General features: G+C 40.2%; 1 protein-coding gene across 4 annotated transcripts in view; it reads left to right on the top strand.

The window, feature by feature from the left end:
* The window catches only part of Slc12a8 (solute carrier family 12 member 8), a 172,068-nt gene that overhangs the window by 36,324 nt on the left and 112,932 nt on the right, over window positions 1-22,812 (top strand). For all 4 annotated transcript variants that reach the window (XM_074073345.1, XM_074073347.1, XM_074073346.1 and 1 more), the window contains one exon: window positions 9,036-9,267. In XM_074073345.1, the coding sequence (XP_073929446.1) occupies window positions 9,036-9,267 (232 nt within the window). The remainder of the gene's footprint in view (window positions 1-9,035; window positions 9,268-22,812) is intronic.

Below are 22,812 nucleotides of genomic sequence, written 5' to 3'. Positions count from 1 at the left end.
ATCTGTTTTTGTGCCAGTACCATGCTGTTTTTATTGTTATTGCTTTGTAATATAGTTTGAAGTCAGGTATTGTGATACCTCCTGCATTGTTCTTTTGACTGAGTATTGCCTTGGCTATTCGTGGCTTCCTGTGTTTCCATATAAATTTAACTGTAGATTTTTCAATCTCTTTAATGAATGTCATTGGAATTTTGATGGGAATTGCATTAAACATGTAGATTACTTTTGGGAGTATAGACATTTTTACTCTGTTGATTCTACCATTCCATGAGCCAGCACCATTCTTGTTGCCTTTCTAGGAGAGGTGTGCACCCCTGTTTCTGGAGCCCAGGTAGGTGGCAGTCATGTGGCTTGGGCCCTACATTGTGCTTGTGCCAAAGGACTTTCCTAGGAGCAGGCCCTTCCCAACTAAGCTAAGCTCTCAGGAAGATCTGATGGTGTGGTAGCCTTAACAGGGAGGCCGAAAGCCCTTGGTGGGTGCTCTGAGAAGGAAAATGTCAAGGAGGAGCAGCCTCATTGGGATGGACAAATGCCCCAGGAAAACCAGTAAAGAGTAAGGAATCCTAAGGCTTAATTATCTAAAACACAGGCACGGTGACTTAATGCTGAGGAGACAGAGTGCAGACATGAAGAACTGGGTCTTCATGGGCATTTCTTGGATTGAAAAAGCTTTTATGGTAGTACAAAGGGTGGTGGGTGGTTGATAAAACAATTTAAAGAAAAGAATTACCTGAGGAAGAGTGTCAGTCTCCTCAAAGAAGTCATCATCTTTTAGTTTTAGGCAGCAGGGGCAGGAGATTTCAGCATAAGGCACCAGATTCTCAAAAGGTGTGTGTGTGTGTCTAGGACAGATACATGGAAGGTACTCTTGAAAAGCACTGGCTGCTGGGTGTGGTGGTGCACACATATAATAGCAGCACTTGGGAGGCTGAAGCAGGAGGAAGGAGAGTTTGAGGCCGGCCTGGGTTATAAACACCAAACAAACAAAAGTTTCAGATTTTGGAGCATTTCTGAGGTCAGATTGTCACACGAGGATGCTCACTTTATAAAGTCTATGCAAATATTCCAAAATCTGAAAAATTCAAAATCTGTAACACTTCTAGATCCCAAGCATTTCTGGTCAGGAATTCTGTTGCTGGAGAGGTGTGTGTGGATTCTTGGTGTGTGTAGACACTCTGCTTTTCAGCTACTATATAGCCACAGGGGTCAAGTGGACCCACAGACATCGTCACTTTTCCTGCTCTCTGAGCAGACACACAGATGGGGACCAGTGTGAACAGCCAGATAAAGATGAGTCGCTAGGTTACTGACTCACCATTAGGTGGGCTAACGTGGACGGAAAGGCGTTCACAAGGATGCTTTCTCAGTGTCCGTGGCCTTGCGTCAGCAATGGCTGTTATTCTCATGTGGGCTTCACTCAGAAACCTCAGTGTCCCAGTCTGTGGTCAGTGTCTCTGGCAGGCCACTGTGCTGTGGGAAGCTGGCTCCGGCTGGGAGTCTCTGGCCAGGGTGTGGTTGCTGCATAACCCATTTATGTGCTGCTGAACTTGGTTTGCAGTATTTTGTTGAGGATTTTTGCACAGATGTTTATGAGCAATGTTGACTCAAACTTTCTTGTGATGCCTTTGTCTGGTTGAGGTGTCAGGATGATACTGGCCAGATAAACCGACTTGGGAGGGATTTCTTCCTCTTCTAGTTTTTTGAAGTTTGTGAGGGATTGATGTTGATTTTTTAAATGTTTGCTAGAATTTAGCAGTGAAACCATCTGATCCTGGGCTTTTCTTTGTAGGAAGTTTTTTTCTTTTCTTTCTTTTTTTTTTTTGCATACTGGGGTTTCAACTCAGGGCCTTGTGCTTGCTAGGCAGGTGCTCTACCACTTAAACCACTCCCCATGGTCCTTTTTTTAAAAATTGTTTTTTTGTTCCTTTTAGATAGGGTCTCATGTTTTTTATTCCAGGGCTAGCCCCAGAGTATGACCCTTCCATGTAGCTGGGGTCACAGGCATGCACCACCACCACACCTGGCTTGTTGACTAAGATGGGGTTTTGCTAACTTTTTGCCTGGTCTACCCTTGACCTTAATCCTCCTGACCTCTGCCTCCCAAATAGCTGGGCTCATAGGTGTACACCACCATGTCTAATCTAAGTCAGTCTCTACCTATATAAGCATATTCTGGTTTTTTGAGTCAGTTTTGGTAGGCTGTGTCTTTCTAGGAATTTGTTCATTTGATCCAGGTTGTCTAGTGTATTGGCATAGATTCCCTTATAATCCTCTTTGTTTTTGTAAGATTGGTGGTAATAGCTCCTCTGTCATTCCTGACTTTTAATACTTTATTTCCCTGATGTTTTTTTGGTTTTGCTTTTGTTTTTGCGGTACTGGGGATTAAATTTAGGGCTTTGCACTTGCTAGGCAAGTGCTCTATCACTTAAGCCAAATGACTTGATTTTTGGGGGGGAACTGGTATTTGAACTCAGGGCTTCACTCTTGCAAAGCAGGCTTTCTATCGCTTGAGCTACACCTCCAGTCAAACACATGACTTTAATATTTTGAATCTTCTCTCTCTTTTTTCTTGATCAATCTAGATAAAGGTTTGTCTGCAAAGAACCAATTTCTGATTTTGTTAATTTTTCTTTCTGGTTATTTTGGTCTCTATTTCATTTACTGCTGTTTTAGTCTTTCCTTCCTCCCTCGATTTCTTCCTTCCTTGCCTAAATATGCAGCCCAGGCTGGCCTGTGGCTAGTGACCCTTGAGTATTAGGGTTGTGGGCAGGGCTTCCACTCCCAGCTTGTGCACTGATCCTTATTCCTTCCTTTTCTCTTTTCTTTGAGTTAGTTTGCTCTTCTCTCTCTAGTTGCTTAGGGTGGCAGTTAGGTTATTGATTTGAGCTCTTTTTTTCTTCTCCCAGAATGCCGGTAGGGTTCCTCAGGTTCCTTATTCATTATTCCATGCCTCATCCTAAGGCATGCATGCATTGTGCATTCATTAATTTTTAGTGATCGCTAAAGCAGATTGCCTCATTGCCCCTGACAGAGGTTGACAAACTTCTGTAAAAGACCAGATAGTAGATATTTTGTGGTTTGTGTATCATTCATCTCTGTCACAACCACTCAACTCTGCCATTGTAGTACAAAAGCAGTCATAGACAACATGAAAACACAGACAAGCCAGGTACAGTGACTCACTCCTGTAATTGTAGCTACTTGGTATACAGAGATCATGAGGATCATGGTTTAAGGCCAGCTTGGGCAAAAAGTTAGCAGGACCCCATCTCAGTTAGCAGAGTATGGTGGTGTTTATCTATAATCCCAGCTATGCAAAGGCAATAGGTAGGAAGATCCTGGTCTGAGGTTTGCCCTAGGCAAAAAAGCATAATACCCTACCAGAAAAATAAGTAAAGCAGAAAAGGGCTGGGGTTGTGGCTCAAGTGGTAGAGCACCTGTCTTACAAGGTTGAGGCTCTGAGTTCAAACCCCAATACTGCGGAAACAAACAAACAACAAAAAACAAAACCCGTAGCTGTGCACCAATAAAACTGAAACAGGCAGCAAGCAGGATTTGGACCAAAGTTTACCAATCCCTACCCTCAAGCACCAAAACTTAGGAGATGCAAACACTTAGAATAGTGATTTTTAAAGCTTGCAACATCTTGTCACTGTCCTGTATGTTTCCAAGCCCTTCCTCCCTCATTTCCAGGGCAGACTCTGGCCAGAGGAGGGGACAACAGCTAGAGAGTCTCCTCACTTCCTGGGTAGGCCTGAGAGCTTCTTTGGGGCTGCTTAGCTGGACATCAGAGTGTCTGGCTTCAGCCTGCACAGATGTGTCTAAAAACAGTGATAATGGCTAATGTGCCCTGTGCTTGACGCTGTACAAAAACTCTTACAGGCCTGACAGAGGCCTGGAGTTTCCGTTATGGGAGTGAGGACATTGCAAGACATGTAACCACCACTGCAACTTAAATCAGGATTTTGTGTCACAAGAAGAGGGATGTGGAGGGGTAGTCCTCTAGTAGGTCCCCAAAGATGAAGGAAAAACACCTCTGACTGTGAACGTCCAATTTTTCTAAAACACATGCCTTGGACTCCTGCCTCATGTGTGGGGGTTAGAGAAGTTTCTCTGTAGACCATGGTAAAGAGAAAGAAATGCCCACGATGACAAGCTTTAGGAGGAAATGAGAGTACTTTTAAGATATGGTAAACTCTGAGGTGTTTACACATCAAACAAATCGTCAGAAATGCTTTCCAAGGAAGAGCAGATCTCCAGTTGGAAGGTACCACCTTGGCACAGCTGGCTGCTCTGGGGAAGGCCTGCCAGCTGCGAGCATCCACACCTGGTGGCCCAGGCTCAGCCGTCCTGAGCCAGGTGTGAGGGAGCCTTGGTTTCTGGGCTGCTTTCCTGAACATGCATCGGGTGGGCTGTCATACACCCAGTGGAGTTTTTGCATAAACATAATGGCATTCTTAATATGTTGGTTTTATGTTTTCCTTTATAAAATTCTTTTTTATTTTTTTGACAATACTGGAGTTTGAACTCAGGGTCTTGTTCTTGCTAGGCAAGCACTCCCCTATTGGAGGCATGCCTGTGCTATAAAATTCCTTTAAAATTACAAAATGATATTTAAGGAGTTCATATAAGGAAAAAGTTAATTTCCCCTACACCTTGAGGAGACTAATGTAAACAGCTGGCATTGTGTTCTGGTGCCTTTCCTGCTGCTTACAGCACACACATGGATTTTTATTATTCCTATTTGTTTTTATAAAGTGGGGACACATTTTATACTGTTCTATGGTGTGTAGGTTTCTCAGTACTTTCAACCAGTACTTTCTGAGTTTAGTAATGACTTCATATTGTGTAATGGAAATCTGTCATAATTTATGGCACATTTCTGATTTCTCTTTTTTTTTCCTTTCTCTTTTTGAGATAGGGTCTTGCTATATAGCTCAGGTAGACTTCAAACTTGGACTCCTCCTGCCTCTGCCTCCTGAGTGCTGGGATTACAGGCATGTACTACCACCCCTGGCTTTGGTTTTCATTTTTTTACTCTCTTCTGTATAAATAGTTTTATTCCTTGGTCATTCCTACTAGTCTGTAGTTTTGCATTTTCTCTTTTTTTCTTAATTAGGCTTCTAGGGGCTATCTATTTCATTAATGACATATTTCTCTATTAAATACTTTTTACTCTTTTTATTTATGTTGATCTTTTTATGACTTTCAGTTAATACTTTGTGTCTCACTTTTTCTTCCTTAATAATAATATTTAGGATTGAACTTTTTTTTTACAATTGCCACAGTATTTATAATTATTAGCATTTTATTTTATTAGCATTTATTAATTGTACAAGGGGTTTCATTGTGACATTTCCATACATGTTTCACCTCTTCTGTTATTCTTTCTTATCCACCCTCTTGCTTCCCTTTTTAAAACAATTTTTAATGGGTTTCATTATTTTCACACATGCTTATGAAGTACTTCAATCATATTTACTTCCCTCTGCACTCTCCTTTTGCCCTCCCTTCTGTTTTTTCCTTCTAAATTCAAGTTTAGTTGAGACTCTTGACTTTCAGAATTCTCCTTTGCAGCTGGGCATGGTGGGGCACATCTGTAATCTCAGCACTCAGGAGGCTGAGGTGGGAGCATTGTGAGTTCAAGACCAACATGGATACATAGTGAGACCTTGTCTTCTTCCTCCCCCTTTCCCCCAATATAATTCTCCTTTTCATTAATTTTTAGATAATTTGAAATTTTATTTTTCACAACTCTTGTCTTTGCCAACATAAGCCAAATTTATTTGTATCTCATTTTTCTCCTAGTTGATTTGGAAGTTCTGCTGTGCTTTTAGTTCTGCTATTAGTGACAGACCATTCTTAAAAGCCATAATTGCACTTTTATTTTTCAATTTTCTCTTTACATATTTTACTTTTTTCAGTACTTCCCAACCAAGACAAACCTCTTACTTGCTGTTCTTCAAAAACTCTTACCTCTTACCTCAAACACAGGTTTTAAGAAGGTAACAACTTTGAACAATTAGTGCTTTCCCTTAAGGTCTCTGACTTCAAGATCCTAACTAGCAATTTTTGTCACAACTTCCCAGTGACATTACCATCATGTATTTAGTATTAGCAAGGCATTTTATGATATTCATAGGTAGCTGATGATAAAGCCATGCTGATAATGTCAGAGTTATTATTTCTGTAACTCTCAACTATGACTCAGAATTCATCCTAGGACTTTACATAGATTATCTCATTTCATCCTCACAATAACCTTCTGAAGTAAGCACCATAATTATCTGAAGATGAGTCACTGAGGCTCAGAGAGGCTGGAACACGGGCCCAGGTCTCTTGGCTTCACAGCCCATAATCCTCAGCACCAAGTTCTTTCACACCTCCTGAAGTACTTTTTTTCCCTATCTTGGCATCTTTGGGCTAAAAAGCATTTTAGGTACAAATCTGAAAGAGAAGATTACTAGAGTTACTGGAAGCAATAAAGGGGTGGCCCTCCCCACGTAAGCGGATTCTGTTCTGCAGCTGGGAGGAAAAGTTGATCTGGAAGCTTCAGGTGCAAATGGTCGCCTTCAAGTTGTGGCATTATCCTCTGCATGTGTGGTACGGGGGTACCTGGGAAGTGATGCCCATATAAATGGGCATTATCACTGCATTCTTGTCATTCATTCTTTTTAACTCAGACAAACCTGACTACAAGGAGCCCTGTCCATCTGTCCGATTACTGATTACTGATGAAATAGTGAAATTATCACCATCATATTCTTGATGTTTAGTCAAGAGGAAGTTTGGTTTTAGGGTGAATATAGGAAAGCATAAATCAGTTCCTCTCTTTCTCTCTCACTCTTTCCGTCTCATCTCACAGTTCTCTAGAGGAACACAGCCAATAGAATGCATGTATAATTTTTATAAAAATTATAAAAGGGGATTTATAGGTTGGCTCACATAATCAGAGGCCAGAGAGTTCCACTATGGCCGTCTGGCAAGCTGGAGTGCCGGAGAAATCAGTAGCTGCTCCCTCCCAAGTAGCCAGAAGCCTCAGAACCAGAGGGAAAAATGATGCAGCCCAAGGCCTAGAATCCCCCCTGGATTGTCACTGGCGTGAGTCTGCATTGAAAGGCTGCAGACACTGCAGTCTGATGTGCACAGGTGATAGCAGCAGCAATCTCCACACGTGCTCAGGAACAATGGAGCAGGCACATGCTGACTGGCTTCTTCCTCCCCCTGCTTTCATTCCTTCCTGACCTCCAGTCTATTGGACCATGCTGCCCACATTCAGGGCAGGGGTCCGCCTTATTGCTGTCCCATGTGACAGTCATCTCTGGCACCTCCCTCACAGATACACCCAGAAATGTGCTTTAATTATCCCCTAGGCATCTCTGGGTCCAATCAATTTGACGATTAAGAGTAAACACTGTCCATCAGAGACGATTGTATTTCTCCCATATTTTCCATATGGACCCTGGGAGGGCTGGAATAACTGTTTAAGCTATAACTGTTAAGCTAAGTGTAAACTGGAGAATATTGACACAAGTGTTGAGTGGCTGATCTCAGGGAGGAGTGGGGTAGTGTGTGAGCTCCCCTCTCCCCTCTGATACAGAAATTGTATCCCTTCTGGTCTTTACGCAAGGCACTTTCACTGTCAGCAGTCACACAATCTTCATTCAGTGTTTGAAGTACACTTAGCAAACCACAGGGCATTGAAAGAGGTGCAATCAGCATAACTCTTTTGTTTTGTTCTGTTCTGTTTTTAAAAGATGTTTGCATTCTTGATGGTGGTTTGGGAGACAACCTTAGATACATGAAATAATAATAGAATCTGGACCCAGATAGTTATTTGTATGGCATTGGTTGTGAGCATAACATTTATTTATAAAAGGGGGATGAGGAAAACTCTATGGAGAAGGAGGAACTTGAATGAGGCCCTAATAGAATTTGTTCCTTGGGAGAATGGTGAAGGGCTGGGCTACAGGAGTGAGAGGGACCAGCTGGCCCTGGGGGTCAGTGAAGGGATGAACCTGAGGGGAGAAGGGTTAAGGATTTGCAAAATGAGGTTGGTGTTAATTTCAACTATTTATTTGAGATTGCCTTTCAAGTATTTCCAAAAAGGTTAAATCATGACTCCCAAGCAAATATATATATATAAACATATACAAAGATTTTAACTCATGACTTAGTGGAGGCACCAGGAAGATGTTTAAGAACACTGGGAAGCTAGGCCTGGATACTAGATAAGGTAGAAGTCAAATCTATCATTCATTCTATGAATCTAACATTCATACTTAGGCAACTTAATAAATAAATGTAAGGATAAAGTTGCCGGGATAGATACGAAACTAGTTAATGTCTTATAGGACAGTAAACCCTGATCTTTGGGGCTATCTGTTCTATTTCACAGGTTATTTGCATCTTTGCTGGCAAAAGAAAAAATCTGTACATTAACATGTACCTTTACAAAGTCTGGGATAATTTATACATTTCATCAATAGCAAATACATTCACCTAGGCAGTTTTTGGGTAGCCTTTGTCATGTATGATATTGAAAAGATGTGTCACCCACTTTCTTTTCTATTTCCAAATTTTAGACAGTTTAAGAAGTCATACTGACCACAAAACAATGGAGGAAAAACTGGTTTTCTGCAGTGCCCCTGTCTGGCCCTGAGGATAGGACGCCTGCATGTTCTTGTTCTAGGTTTAGATTGAGTTTGTGAGTAATGTAGTCAGAGAAATCCAAAGGCCTCTTTAGCCTTGCATCCATCCTCTTCCTCCTGTAATCTTTTCATCTTGGTTACCATTGATGGTCAGCTCTGGGCTCATGCTTGACGCACATTCTCCCCTTGGTCAAGATACAGACAGGCAGAAACCAGGGCCTGAGGCAGGTTCCTGGGTGGCAAGGGCAGGTTAAGCCTGCGTTGTTTTCCAGGTGCTGAGTCTCTGTCTAGGTGAGCAGGTGCTTGGTGCAGGGTGGTTTTGCCCATGATCTCCTTAACGCCTCCTTGTCTTACCGGCTCTTCCTACTTGGAATTGCCGGGCAGTGTGTTGCAGGTGCCATGTACATCACTGGCTTCGCTGAATCCATCTCAGACCTGCTGGGCTTTGGGAATATCTGGGCTGTGCGAGGAATTTCGGTTGCAGTGCTTCTGGCCCTGCTGGGGATCAACCTAGCAGGTGTCAAGTGGATAATCCGCCTCCAGCTGCTGCTGCTGTTCCTGCTGGCCGTGTCCACACTGGATTTTGTGGTGGGCTCTTTCACCCACCTGGACCCAGGTAAGGTCTTTGGAGTTCAGTATATTACCTGTGGCTCATGGATCTGCACTGCTCTGTAGATATGTATAGGTGTGACTTGGCAGAATGCTCCCCTGTAATTAGTGTGGGCCATTCCTGATCAGGTGAGTGAGGTGTGCCTGGCTGCAGCTTCCTGGGCCCAGCAGCCTGTCTGGACATACACATTTTTATTTTATGTGTTTCCATGTTTCTTTTTCTTTTCTTTCCATTTAAAACAAATTCTAGAAGATTTAGGTAAAACTACAACCCCCCAAAAAGGGAGCAGATGGGTAAAAATCAAATTCATAACAGTGATGGGGAGACTGGGAAAGAAATAAATATGGACTAAGAGGAAAAATAGACTTGTCTGTCTTTTTTTTTAGGAATTCAATGCAAATATAACAAGTGTTAACAATTGTGATTTCTGGGAGATGGGGACAGATATGTGTTTGATTATTTATAGTTTTCTATGCTAAATTATTTTTCAAAATAAAAATATGAGTCCTTTAAGCACAAGGAAAACAACCAACCTGTGGTAGTTCTTCACCCTTTGGTGCGGCCGCTTTGTGATCGACCCAGCTGTGTTTAATGTAGGCCTGGGCCTCCTGGGCCTTGAGGAGGATTGGGAATGCTCACCCTCCATCCTTAGGCTCTGTGTGAGGAGTGCACCTGGAGCGCCCATGACTTTGCAGCTTTCTGGTTTGGCATTGAATCCAACTTTGCTTCTCTCCAGAGTGCAGAGCTATTCCTAGGATGCTGTAGAAAAAAAGGTAACACCTGATAATGCACACTTCAGGGACTCTGCCTTTATATGGCAATAGTGCCCAGGCATTGGCACTAGAATGTAGATGGAGAAAGAAGGGGCCAATGGCTGTGTTTTGTTTTAAGTTCTTCAGTAACCTGTAAAAGTGGTGGTGACAGTGACTGCATTTGCCAAAACATGGCTAGCCCAGATATTGTGCTTAGCATTTTACGTTGTGCCCATTTTACAGATGAAAAATTGAGGTTCAAAGATACTATAATTTGTGATACATGGCACAGTTGGGATTTAAGTGGAGTTTTTCGACACAATAGCTGAACAATTCCCCAAGGTGGGAAATAGTCCTGTTTCCATACATGTGGCTTTCTCTTAGAGGATGCCCCTGAGATGTGTTCTGAACAGTCTTGTCTTTTGTAACAATGTTGGCTGTAGAATAGTCAGAATTCAGTTGATGTACATTGATTTGGCCTTACCACATCTTCATATGTTATAGAATTCTTCTGTTGGAAAACTGACTCCCCTGAATGTCCCTTCCCCTCTGGCATCCTTGGCCCACTTCCAGATCCCCAGTCTGCACCATGATCCAGCACCTGAGGGTTAACTGCTGGACCAAAGGTCTTGCAAGAACCTGCTCTGGCGCTAAGGGCTATGGTGTTCGGATTACCCAAAGCCTGGGTCTTGCAGCTTTCTGTCTGTTTGGAGCATCTCCACTGGAGGAAAAGGATGGTTTTTTCCTACCTTGCACCATCCTGCCGAGATGGCCCCCATACTGAGGGAGATGTGCCATCCTTTGGCTGCCAAACCGTCAGTGAAGGGGAGTCCACTGTAGTTCCCAGTTCCCGAATGTTCTGCCTTCCATCGACGCAGTTGCTAAAAGAACATAATTAGTCAAACTGCAGGTGATACTGCTACCTGGGAAACCTTACTGTACTGATGTGTTTTCCTTCTTGATTAGGAGTTCTTGGCCGCCCTTCTAAGTTACTCCAAGTATTTCTCCTTCCTTCTGGTCAGTACATTAGCAGGATGTAGTGCGAATTTATTTTCAATTATTCCCATAGCAACCAGTCCCTTTAGAATCTGTTTTTTATATCACTGATGTTTTATATGGTCTATTTTCCTTGTGGTTAAAAAAATCCAAACTGAAACTAGACCATAAACCTTCAGAATGGATTTAACAGAATGAATTCAACTATTAAAAAGAAAAGACATACACAGACATTTGAAAAAAGACTGGAAGGAACTCTGCCTAAGTGTCTGGTGAGGTTACATGTAGCCATATTCTTTTTATTTCTACTTTCCCTTCACTTGATGAATGTTACTTAAAAAAAAAAAAAAGGTGTTTGGAAGTAGTTTTAGGTTTTCAGAGAGTTGAGCAGGCAGTGCAGAGGTCCCATCACCCCTTCTTTCCTTCCCTAACACAGCTTCCCTTCTCATTAGTGTCACCATTTCTGTGGCACATTTATTACAACTGATGAGCAAACGTTGTCACATTATTAACTAAAGGCCACAGCCCAGGGCACCTTCTTGGTCTGTACGTTCTGTTTGTCTTGACAGTGTACAGTGCATTGTATCTCCCATTACGCTGTCATACAGAATAGAGTCACTGCCCTAAAACTTCCCTGTGCTCCACCTAGTCATCCCCTCCCACCCTCCACCTCCCCACAACCCCGTGAACTCCTGGAACCACTCAGTGTCTTACTGTCTCCATAGTTTTGCCTTTTCCAGAGTGTCATGTAGTTGGAATTGTACAATACGTGCCTTTTCAGACTGGCTTCTGTTACTTGGTAATATGCACTTAGGGTTCCTCCATGTCTTTTTGTGACTTAGTAGCTCATTTCCTTTCATCACTGAATAATATTATATTGTCTGACCAGGCTTGGTGGTGCACAGCTATAATCCCAGCACTTGGGAGGCCAAGGCAGGAAGATCGTGAGTTCAAGACAAGCCTAGGTTACACAGCAAGACCCTGTGTCAAAACAAAGAAAAAGCACAAACAAAAGAAAACAAAAACAAAAACAAATGTCTATCGTCTGGATTTACTATGGTTTATTTGTCCACCCACCTATTGGAGGACATCTTGATGACTTCCAGTTTTTGACAGTTATGAATAAAAGTTATAAACATTTTGCTCAGGTTTTAGTGAGGGTATTTTTTCAAAAAAACTCATTTGGAAAAGTATCGAGGAGCGTGATTGCTGGTTCATATGGTATGGCTATGTTGCCTTTGGAAGAAACAGCCAAACTCTTTTCCAAAGTGGCTGCAGCATTTTGCATTCTCACCAGCAACCAGTGAGTCTTGACTGTCCCACATCCTGACAGCGCTGGGCGTGTCAGGGTTTTGGATTTTGGTCATTCTAATGGGTGCAGAAGTATGAGTGGTATCTCATTGATATAATTTGCAGTTCGTCAATGAGGTATGGTATTGAGTGTGTTCTCATATGCTTATTTGCCCTCTGAATGTCCTTTTTTCTGAGATAGGGTCTCACTATGTAGACCAGGCTGGCCTTGAACTTGAGATCTTCCTGCCTCAGCCTTCTGATGTGTATCATCTTTTTCCCCTCTTTTTTTAATTGGTCTATATTAATTATACAAAAGGGTTTAATTGTGATATTTCCATACATGCCTAATAATGTATTTGATCAAATTCACCCCCCTACTACTTTTTTTTAATCACCTCTCTCCCCCTTTTCAAACAATTTTAATAGGTTTCATTGTTCTGTTTTCACCCATTCATAGGAAGTACTTTGATTATATTCTCCCCCCAATCCTCCCACACCCTCTTCTTTTACCCTCCCCTGTTCTGCTGTTTCCCACCCCCCAAATAGTGCCCTATTTTACAATCATGTCTTCTCTTTTTTTAAGGGTCTAGATTCTTCATATGAGAGAGCATGCAATATTTGTCATTGTCAGTCTGGCTTATTTCACTTAATATGATGATTTCCAGTTCTGTTCATTTGCCTGCAAATGACATAATTTTATTCTTCTTTATGGCTTCTTCGAGGCTGAATAAAACCCCTTTGTGTGATAGATATGTGTCACATTTTCTTTATCCATTCATTGGTTGATGGACACCCAGACAGATTGCATTGTTTGGCCATTGTGAACAGTGCTACTATAAGCATGGGTGTGCAGGTATCTATTAAATGCTCATTACACTCCTTTTTATATATGTTCTGGAGTGCTATAGCAGGATCATATGATAGGTTTACTTTTAGTTTTTTCAGGATCCGCCACACTGATTTCCATAATAGCTGCCCTAATTTGCATTCCCACCAACAGTGCATAAGGCTTCCTTTCCCCTCACATCCTCACCAACATTTGTTGTTTGTTTTCTTTTATGACAATCATTCTGACTAGAGTGAGGTGGAATGTCAGTGTCATTTTGATTTATGACTAAGGATATCGAACATTTCTTCATGTATTTATTGGCCATTTGTACTTCTTTTGAGAACTGTTCAATTCATTTACCTAGTTATTAATTGGATTGTTTGTTCTTTTGGTGCTTAATTCTTTGGAGTTCTTTATTCTGGGTGTTCTTTATTCGATGAATAGCTGGCAAGGACTTTTTCTCACTCTGTAGGTTGTCTCTTGATTCTGATACTTGTTTCCTTTGCTGTGCAGAGGCTTTTTAATTTGATACTGTTTTATTTGTCATTTCTCACTCTTATTTCCTGAGCAATTGGAGTCCTATTCAGAAAGGCATTACCTATGGCTACAGCTTCAAGAGTCTTCCCTATGTTTTCCTATAGTAGTTTCACAGTTTTAGGCCTTAAATTAAGATCTTTGATTCATTTTTAGTTGTTTTTTTATGGAGGTCTAGCTTCAATTTTCTATATGTGGATAACCACTTTTCCCAACACCATTTGTCAAAGAGGCTGTCTTTTCTCCAATATTTGTTTTTGGTTCCTTTGTCAAAAATCAGATGACTCTCGCTGGGTGGGTTTATTTTCTGGATCTTCTATTCATTGGTCTGTTCATTGCCTGTTTTTGTCACTATGGCTCTGTAGTATAATTTGAAGTCAGATATTGTGATACTTCTTGCATTGCTCTTTTTTGCTCACAATTGCTCTAGTTATTAGAGGTCTTTTACTTTTCCATATGAATTTTAAGATTGTCTTTTCTATTTCTGATAGAAATGACATTGCAATTCTGATAGAGATTACATTGAATCTGTAGATTGCTTTTGGTAGAATAGCTATTTTCACAATACTAATTCTGCCAATCCATGAGCATGGGAGGTCTTTCTATCTCCTAGTGTTTTCTTCACTTTCTTTTTTTTAAAGGTTTATAGTTTTCATTATGGAGGTCTTTCCCATCCTTTGTTAGGTTTATTCCTAGGTATTTAATTTTTTTTCAGGCTATTGTGAATGAGATTGTTTTCCTGATTTCTTTCTCAGTCCATTCTTTATTGGTATGTAGAAAAGCTACTGCTTATTGTGTGTTAATTTTTTTACTCTACTACTTTAAGTATTTATCAGATCTAAATTTTTTTGGTGGACTTTTTTCTTTGTAAGTGTAGGATCATATCATCTGCAAATAGGGATATTTTCACTTCTTCTTTTATTTATTTCTTTTGCCTTATTGCCAAAGAATTCAAGCAGCATATTGAGTAAGAGTAGAGAAAGTGGACACCCTGTCTCCTTCTTGATTTTAGAGGAAATGGTTTCCTGATGTATATTATCTTTGTTGAAGTTACTCTCTAGATCTTTTGTCCTTTTAAGTGTTGGGTTGGTTGTTTTCTTTGTTTTTTCCTTCCTCCCTTCCTTCCTTCTTCCTTCCCTCCCTCCCTCCTTCCCTCCCTTTTCTTCCTCTTTTTTTTTTTTTTTATGGCTGTACTGGGGTTTGAACTCAGGGCTTCACTCTTGCTAGGCATGCTTCTATTACTTGAGCCATTCTTCCAGCCCTCCAGCTCCCTTTCTTTTTTCTTTTGAGTCAGAGTCTTACTATGTAGCCTGGATTGGCCTCAAACTCAAAATCTTCCTTTTTAGCCTCCTGAATGCTGGGATTACAGTCTTGTGGCACTATACCCTGTGAGTTGTTTGTTTCCTTACTGTTGACTTTTAAGGGTTCTTCATATATTTCAGATACAAGTCAGTGTGTATTTTATTTTTTCAATAATTTTTTATATGGGGGGATTCATAGTGACAATTCTGATTAGACTTATACATTGTTTACATTGCCCCTATTGTCTCTTCCCCTCAATGTATTTTATAAATTTTCTCTCCCAGTCTGTGGTTTGTCTTTTTATTCTCTTGGTATTTTTTGCAGGGCAGAAGCTCTTAATTATAATGAAGTTTAATGAACATATCAATTTTTTCTTTCATGAACTATGCTTTCGGTGTCACCTAGCTTTTTTCCTGTGTTATCTTTCAGAAGCTTTTGAAGAAATTTATTGACAGGTATTAATTACACATATTAATGGAGTTCAATGTGATATTTCCATATTGCTATGGTGTGCACTGATCAAATCCAACCTTCCTTATTTCACTTATCCCCCCACCCTTTTCAGTCCATAGTAATCACTACTGTACTTTCAGATATCATTTTTAGCTTCCACATATGAGAGAGAACATATGGTACTGTCTTTCTGTGTCTGGCTAACTTCACTTAACATAATGTCCTCCAGTTCCACCCATTTTGCTGCAAATGACAAGATTTCATTTTTTGTTACTGCATAATAATATTCCATAGTGTATATATACCACATTTGCTTTATTTATTCATCTGTTGATGGGTACCTAGACTGATTCCGTATCTTAGCTATTGTGAATAGTCTTGCAATGTCTCTGGCGTGCAGGTGTCTCTTTGGTATGCTGATTTCATTTCCTTAGGCTACATATCCAGAATTGGGATGGCTGGATCATGTGATAGATCCTTTTTTAGTTTTTTCAGGAGCCTCCATACTATTCTCCACAATGACTGTACTAATTTTTATTCCCCTCAACAGTGTATAAGAATTTCTTTTTCTCCACATCCTTGCCAGCATTTGTTATTTTAATAATAGTCAGTCTAACTGGGGTGAGATGGCATCTCATACTTTTGATTTGTATATCCTTGATGGTTATGACATTGATTGATTATTTTTCATATATTTGTTGCTCATTTGTATTTCTTCTCTTGAGAAGTGTCTATTCAGATCATTTGCTCATTTTTAAGTGGATTACTTGTTTTTCAAATTTTCTTAGTTCCTTGTATATTCTGAATATTAATCCTCTGTGAGATAAATAGTTGGCAAATACTTCTCCCATTGTGTAGGTTGTCTACTCTGTTGATTGCCAATTTTTGATTTTGTTTCCTGTGCTTTTGAGATCCATTCCAGAAGATTACTGCCTGTGCCATGTCTTGAAGTGTTTCTCTTGTTTTCTTTTAGCAGTTTCAGAATCTCATGCCTTGGGTCTTTGAGTCATTTTGAGTTGACTTTTGAATAGGGTGAGAGATAGAGGCCAAGTTTCAGTCTTCTGCCTGTAGATGTTCAGTTATCCCAACACCATTTATTGGGGAAGCAATCATCTTCTCTCCAATGGCTCCTTCATTGGCTGTGGATAAGTGTGTTTATTTCGGGCATCTCTATTCTGTTCTATTTGTCTGTGTGTCTGTTTTATCCCAATATCATGCTGTTTTGATTACTATAACTTTCTAGTATATTTTGAAGTCAAGTAGTATGATAATTCCAGCTTTGTTCTTTTTGTCTGATTGCTTTGACTGTTTGGGGTCTTTTGTGTTTCCCAATGAATTTTAGGATTATGTTCCCTAGCTCTGTGAAAAATGTCATTGATATTTTGATGGAGATTGCATTGAATCTGTAGATTGCTTTGAATAGTATAGACATCATAACAATATTCTTCCAGTCCATGAACATGGGAAGTATTTCCATCTTTTTGTATCTTCTTTAATTTCTCTCATCAGTGTTTTGTAATTTTCATGTAGAGGTCTTTCGTTTCCTTGGTTAAATTTATTTCTAGGTATTTTGGTAGCTATTCTGAATGCTTTCATGATTTCTTTCTCATAGATTTGTCATTGGTTTATAGAAGTTTAATGTTTTACATTTAGGTCTCTGATTTGAGTAATGTATTATGAGAGGTGTTTATATTGCTTATCTTTGCACATGGATGTCCAATTGTTCTAGCACCATTTGTTGAAAAGACTAAATATCTTCATTGAAATGCCTTGGCTCCCTTGTCAAAGACTGTTTTTATGTGGGTCTGTTTCTGGGCTTTCTATCTTGTTTCATTCATCTATGTGTTTCTTCTTTCTCCATACTATATTGCCGTGATTATCTTATAGTAAATCTTAAAGTTGGGTAGTGTCTGTCTTCCAATACTGTGTCTTTTCACTAGTGTTATTTTTTAAACCAGAAAAAAATTTAAGTACACTTAAACTGAACTTTCCTTTTCTTTAAATATAAAAGTCTTTTAAAAATCCAAACATTCCTAAAATACATAATGTAAAATTATAAAAAGTAGAGTAAAAGATGAGTTTCTTTCTTTGCTTCATTTTTTCCCCACTTGTGTCCAGAGGGAAATTGGTACATGTGTTAGTTACCTGTTGCTATCAAGCAGATTTTTAAAAATTTAGTGGTAGAAAATATCAATAAACACTTATTAACTCTGACTCCCCTGTGAACCAGGCTTTTGTGTGTGACTCAGCTGGTTATTGTGGCTCCAAGGTCTCTCATGAGGTCCAGGTAGGCTGCAGTCATCTATCAGCTCCATCAAGGCTGGAGGTCTTGCTGGCAGGTCAGTGTCAGCTGCTATAGGGAGGCTCAGTGCCTCTCTTTGTCCTTTCCTGAGAGCCTCTGTGTGTCCTCAAGACAGGGCTGAACAGCTTCCCCAGAGAGACAAAAGCTGTCCTTGCTGTGACACCCAGCAGCATGGCCACCATGACCTATGTGTTAAAGTGAGTCACCGAGTCAGGCTCTCGTTCAAAGGAAGGGGAATTACTTTCTGCCTCTTGAACAGAAAAGTTTCAGAGAATTTGCAGGCACATTTTAAAATCAAAACAGTTAATTTTCAAATCAAAACAAAAAATTAAATACACTTGAAATCAAACTATACTTTTCCTTTATTTGTATTTAAAGACTATATATATATATATTTTAATGTATCCTAAAACTCAAAAAGTCCTGAAATCTAAAAAGAGTAAAAGTTCTTCCCTCACTCTATTCTCCCACTCCTGTACCCCAAGGGAAGCTAGGTCCCTGTCTTTCTGGTCTCTTTTCTATTTATGTGTACAGACACTCGTGCACAGGAGTGCGTACATTAACACATACAGCATAGTTCTTTGTAAAAAATTAAGTAATTAAATTCTAAATTGTTTTGCTGTGCTCACCCCCACCCTGTAACATATTCTGGTCATCCTTACTTGTCAGTACATTTAGATTTCACTTATTCTTTCAACACCTGCATAGCATTCTGTATTACAGATTTTTAAATGCATTGTTTTAAGACTGATTTATATGGATGCTTGGGTTTTCCAGCTTTTGACCATTATAGGTAGGGCTTCTGTGAACATTCTGTACAAATGTTGGAGCTTATTTCTGCAGATCAAGTCTTATAAATAGAATTCACAGGACAAAGGTCAAGTTCATTTTTAAATTTGTTAGGTCCTGCCAAATTGTTCTTCAACAAGGTTGTTCTACTTTGAACTTCACCAACAGTAGACAAGAGTTATTGATTCTCTATACCTTGGAAAATAGTGGATAAGCTTAATCTTTTAAATTTGTGCCATGAAATAGGTAAAACAAAATCCTTTTCATTTTCTTTTCTTAAATCCTTAACAAGGATAAACTTTCTCATGTTTTTATTGTCACTTGTATTTATCTTCAATTTGTCTGTAATCTTTCCCTACTTTTCCACTAGTTATCTTATTCTTTAGTGATTTATATACACTCTCTACCTTAGCAATTAATCCAGCATAAAACAAATGTTTACTTAGTTTTATCACTGCTAGACTTGTCACATGTTGAAAATTATTTTCCTAATATGTCATTTGTCCCTTTAAAATTAATCCAATATGTAATGAAAGTAATAAATATACATGAAATATTCCTTTTGGGGCCAAATTGTGTACTCTGATTGCTTGTTTCTTTGTATATTTTCCAGAAATTAAACTTATTCCATGTGTTAGTTTCCTAGGGCTGCCTAACAAACTACCACAAGCACAGGGCTTGAAAAAACAAAATTTTTTTCTCTCTCACAGTTCTGGAGGCCAGAAGTTTGAAATCAAAGGTGTCGGCAGGGCCACCTTCCCTGGACAGCCCCGGAAGAGAATCCTTCCTTGCCTCTACCAGCTTTTGGTGGCCCTGTGTGTTCCTTAGTTTGCGGCTACATTACTTCCAATCTCTGCCTCCATCTTTCCTTTTTTAAAAAGTTAATTAATTAATTGGTTAATTGATTATTTTGAGACAGGGTCTTGCTATGTAGCCCAGGCCAGCCTCATCCTCCCGAGTACTGGAATTATAGACATGTACCTTCATCTTCACATGGCCGTCTCCTCTCATTGCTCCTCTGTGTGTGTGCAGGATCTTGTAAGTCATCTTATCCCTGGAGATTGTTCTGGCCTGGATAATTCAGGCTGCTCTTACCTGGAGATCCTTTAGTATATCTCCACATAAGCTCACACTCTCAGGTTCTCGGGATTTGGGACAGCCTTCATGCTTGGTAGGCAGGCGCTCTACCACTTGAACCACTCCACCAGCCCTTTTTGTGTTGGGTATTTTCAAGATAGGGTCTCTAGAACTATTTGCCCAAGGCTGGCTTTGAACTGTGATCCTCCTGATCTCTGTCTCCTGAGTAGCTAGGATTACAGGTGTGAATCACCAGCCAGACATATCTTTTTGAGATTAGTATCAACTCACTCTATTCCACTTTTTTAATTTGCTTTATTTTCTGGGATTTAATTACCTATTAAAAATGCCTATTTGTATTTCCCCCGGTGCACCTTCTTTTGGGTTCTTCTTGCTGCAGGTTCTGCCCTCAGTCTTGCTTTTCCTGGGTGCCCTAGCTACATGCCTAGCTCCTGGCTATGTGTTGGTGCTTACCTTCACTGCTCCCAGGGGTCTATCCCTGTCATCTGGATGTTGACTCCTCCTCTTCTGCCTATGACAGAAAAATGTCACTTTTCTACCTTCACCTATGTCTGGCAGGAAATATAAAAATCTAGGTTAAAAATGACATTCCCCTAGAAGTGTGAAGTCTTTGTTGCTTCATCTTCTGGCCTCCAGTGGTATCAGGAGTTTGGTGCTATTCTCATTCCTGTTCTTGGTGGATATCCTGATTCTTCTCTTTCAAGTGTTTAAGATCTGCCATTTGCCTGTTATGTTCTAAAGTCCCATAATGAAAATTTTTACTTATTGGCCGGGCACTTTCAGTCTGGGGTTTTCAATTATTTCTTTGATAATTTCTCCCCCTTTGTTTTTTTGTGTTTTTAGATGAGGTCTTGTATGTATTCCTGGCTGGCCTTGAACCCACAATCCTTCTGCCTCAGCCTCCCAAGTGCTAGGATTATAAGTCTGTACCACCTTCTCTGTTTTTTTTTTACTTTTTTTTCTTAAATTCTGACCACAGTAGTTTCCCCTTAGCCATGGTTTTGCTTTCTGCAGTTTTGGTTATTGTTGAAAATAACCAAATAACATGGAAAATTCTAGAAATAATTCACAAGTTATCATGAACAGTATTAATTATTTCACTTGATTTTAATTATCCTTGTTAATCTCTTACTGTGCCTACTTTATAAATTGTCTTAGAACAATCCCCCTTGGGATTGGACTTTGAGCACATGATAAAAACTTTAGCACACAAGGGAGGGGTGAGGATAGGTAAGACACCTAAAAAATTAGCTAGCATTTGTTGCCCTTAACGCAGAGAAACTGAAGCAGATACCTTAAAAGCAACTGAGGCCAATAGGAGAAGGGGGCCTGGAACTAGAGAAAAGGGTAGATCAAGAAGAATTAACTTAGAAGGTAACACACATGCTCAGGAAATTAATGTGAGTCAACTCCCTGTATAGCTATCCTTATCTCAACTAGCAAAAACCCTTGTTCCTTCCTATTATTGCTTGTACTCTCTCTTCAACAAAATTAGAAATAAGGGCAAAATAGTTTCTGCTGGGTATTGAGGGGGTGGGGGGGAGAGGGAGGGGGTGGAGTGGGTGGTAGGGAGGGGGTGGGGGCAGGGGGGAGAAATGACCCAAGCCTTGTGTGCACATATGAATAATAAAAGAAAAAAAAAAGAACAATCCCCCTTGGATAAAGAGGGCTATTATAGTTAGATGTTGGAATTCTTGGTTTTAAATCTGTTTTGTTGTTGTTATCATTTAAAAAATCTCTCTAGTATGGTTCTTTCTTTTTCTCTCTCTTGACTTTATGGGAGATTTCCTCAATGTTACTTTTTAAAGTTTCTACTGAATATTTGGTTTTGGCTACTCTTAACTTCCAGGACATCTTTGTTCTCTGTTCATTTCAGAATCACGTCCTCGGATAGTGTCAGAAGGTGTCATTTTCCATTTTCATACATGACTACATAATATTTCCACCACATTCTTTTTTACTTTTTTTTTTTTTTTGCAGCACTGGGGTTTGAACTCAGGGCCTTAAGCTTGCTAGGCAGGTGCTCTTAGTGCTTGAGCCACTCTGCTAGGAGAATGATGGAGGGGTGAATTCACCTATGATATATTGTGAGCACTTTTGTCACAATGTGCCCCTAGTACAACAATAATATAACAATAATAAATTCACATCCTGAGCCAGGCACGGTGGTATAATCTGTAACCCCAGCACTTTGCAAGGCTAAAGCAGGAGAATTGTGAGTTTGAGACTACATAGCTAGACCTTGCCTCAAAACACCAAAATCAAACATCTGCTTCTGACTCCTTCAGGCTAAAAACTGTAAGTCTTTCTTTTCTTTTGAAGTGTTTTTCTGCTGTCTTTTGTCCATCCCTCCCCCATCATCTCTTCTTTTCCCTTATCTTGTTTTATTCTATTAATCACTGCCAGCTTTCTTTGGTTGTTGACCCATTTGTAGTAACAAGGCACTGCAAGGCTGACTGGAAGTTCTCGTGCAACCCAAGTTGGTGTGAGCCTGGTCCCTAGTGCAGTGATGATGGAAGGTAGAAGAATCTTTAAGTAGGAGCTAGTGAGAGGTAATTAGGTCACTGGAGCATCACCCTCTGGATGGATTAATGCTGGTGTTGCAGAAGGTGGTTGTTCTCTCTCAACAGTGGGTTGTTTTAAGGTGAGACTAACCCTTGTACTTGGTCCTTTCTTTGGGTTTTGTTTATTTGTTGTTGTGTTGCTTTGAGACATAGTCTCACTTGTAGCCCAGGCTGGCCTTGAACTCACAACTTCCTGCCTTGGCATCTCAAGTATCTGGGATTGTAGGTGTGAGCTACTATATCTGGCTCGCACTTGGCCCTCTATACATGCAGTTTCTTCCCTTTCTGTTTCTCTACCATGTGATCTAGCCCCTACCACAGGCTGAACTAATGAGGCCATCTAGACTTGGATTTTCAGTCTCCAAAACTGTGAGCTAATTAAACCTCCTTTCTTCATGAGCTCCCAGCCTCAGGCATTTTGTGATAGCAAAGGAAATGTACAAATATAATATGTTTCTATAGCTCTTATCTCTGATGCAGCTCATGTTCTCCGGAGAGAAGCGCTCCAGTTTCCTTGCAGGGACATGCTGGGCTAGCGCAGTTCTGAGAGCAGAGAATGGGGGAGGTGGGAGAGGGGCTGGGCCTCACAGTTAGGGCACAAACTTTCCTTTAGTCTGATGCTTGTCACCTGGCACAGCC

Source organism: Castor canadensis, chromosome 5 (assembly GCF_047511655.1).
Source record: "Castor canadensis chromosome 5, mCasCan1.hap1v2, whole genome shotgun sequence".
NCBI lineage: Eukaryota > Metazoa > Chordata > Mammalia > Rodentia > Castoridae > Castor > Castor canadensis.
Note: the sequence above shows the minus strand (reverse complement) of the source record. Positions and strands in the feature narration are given on the sequence as shown.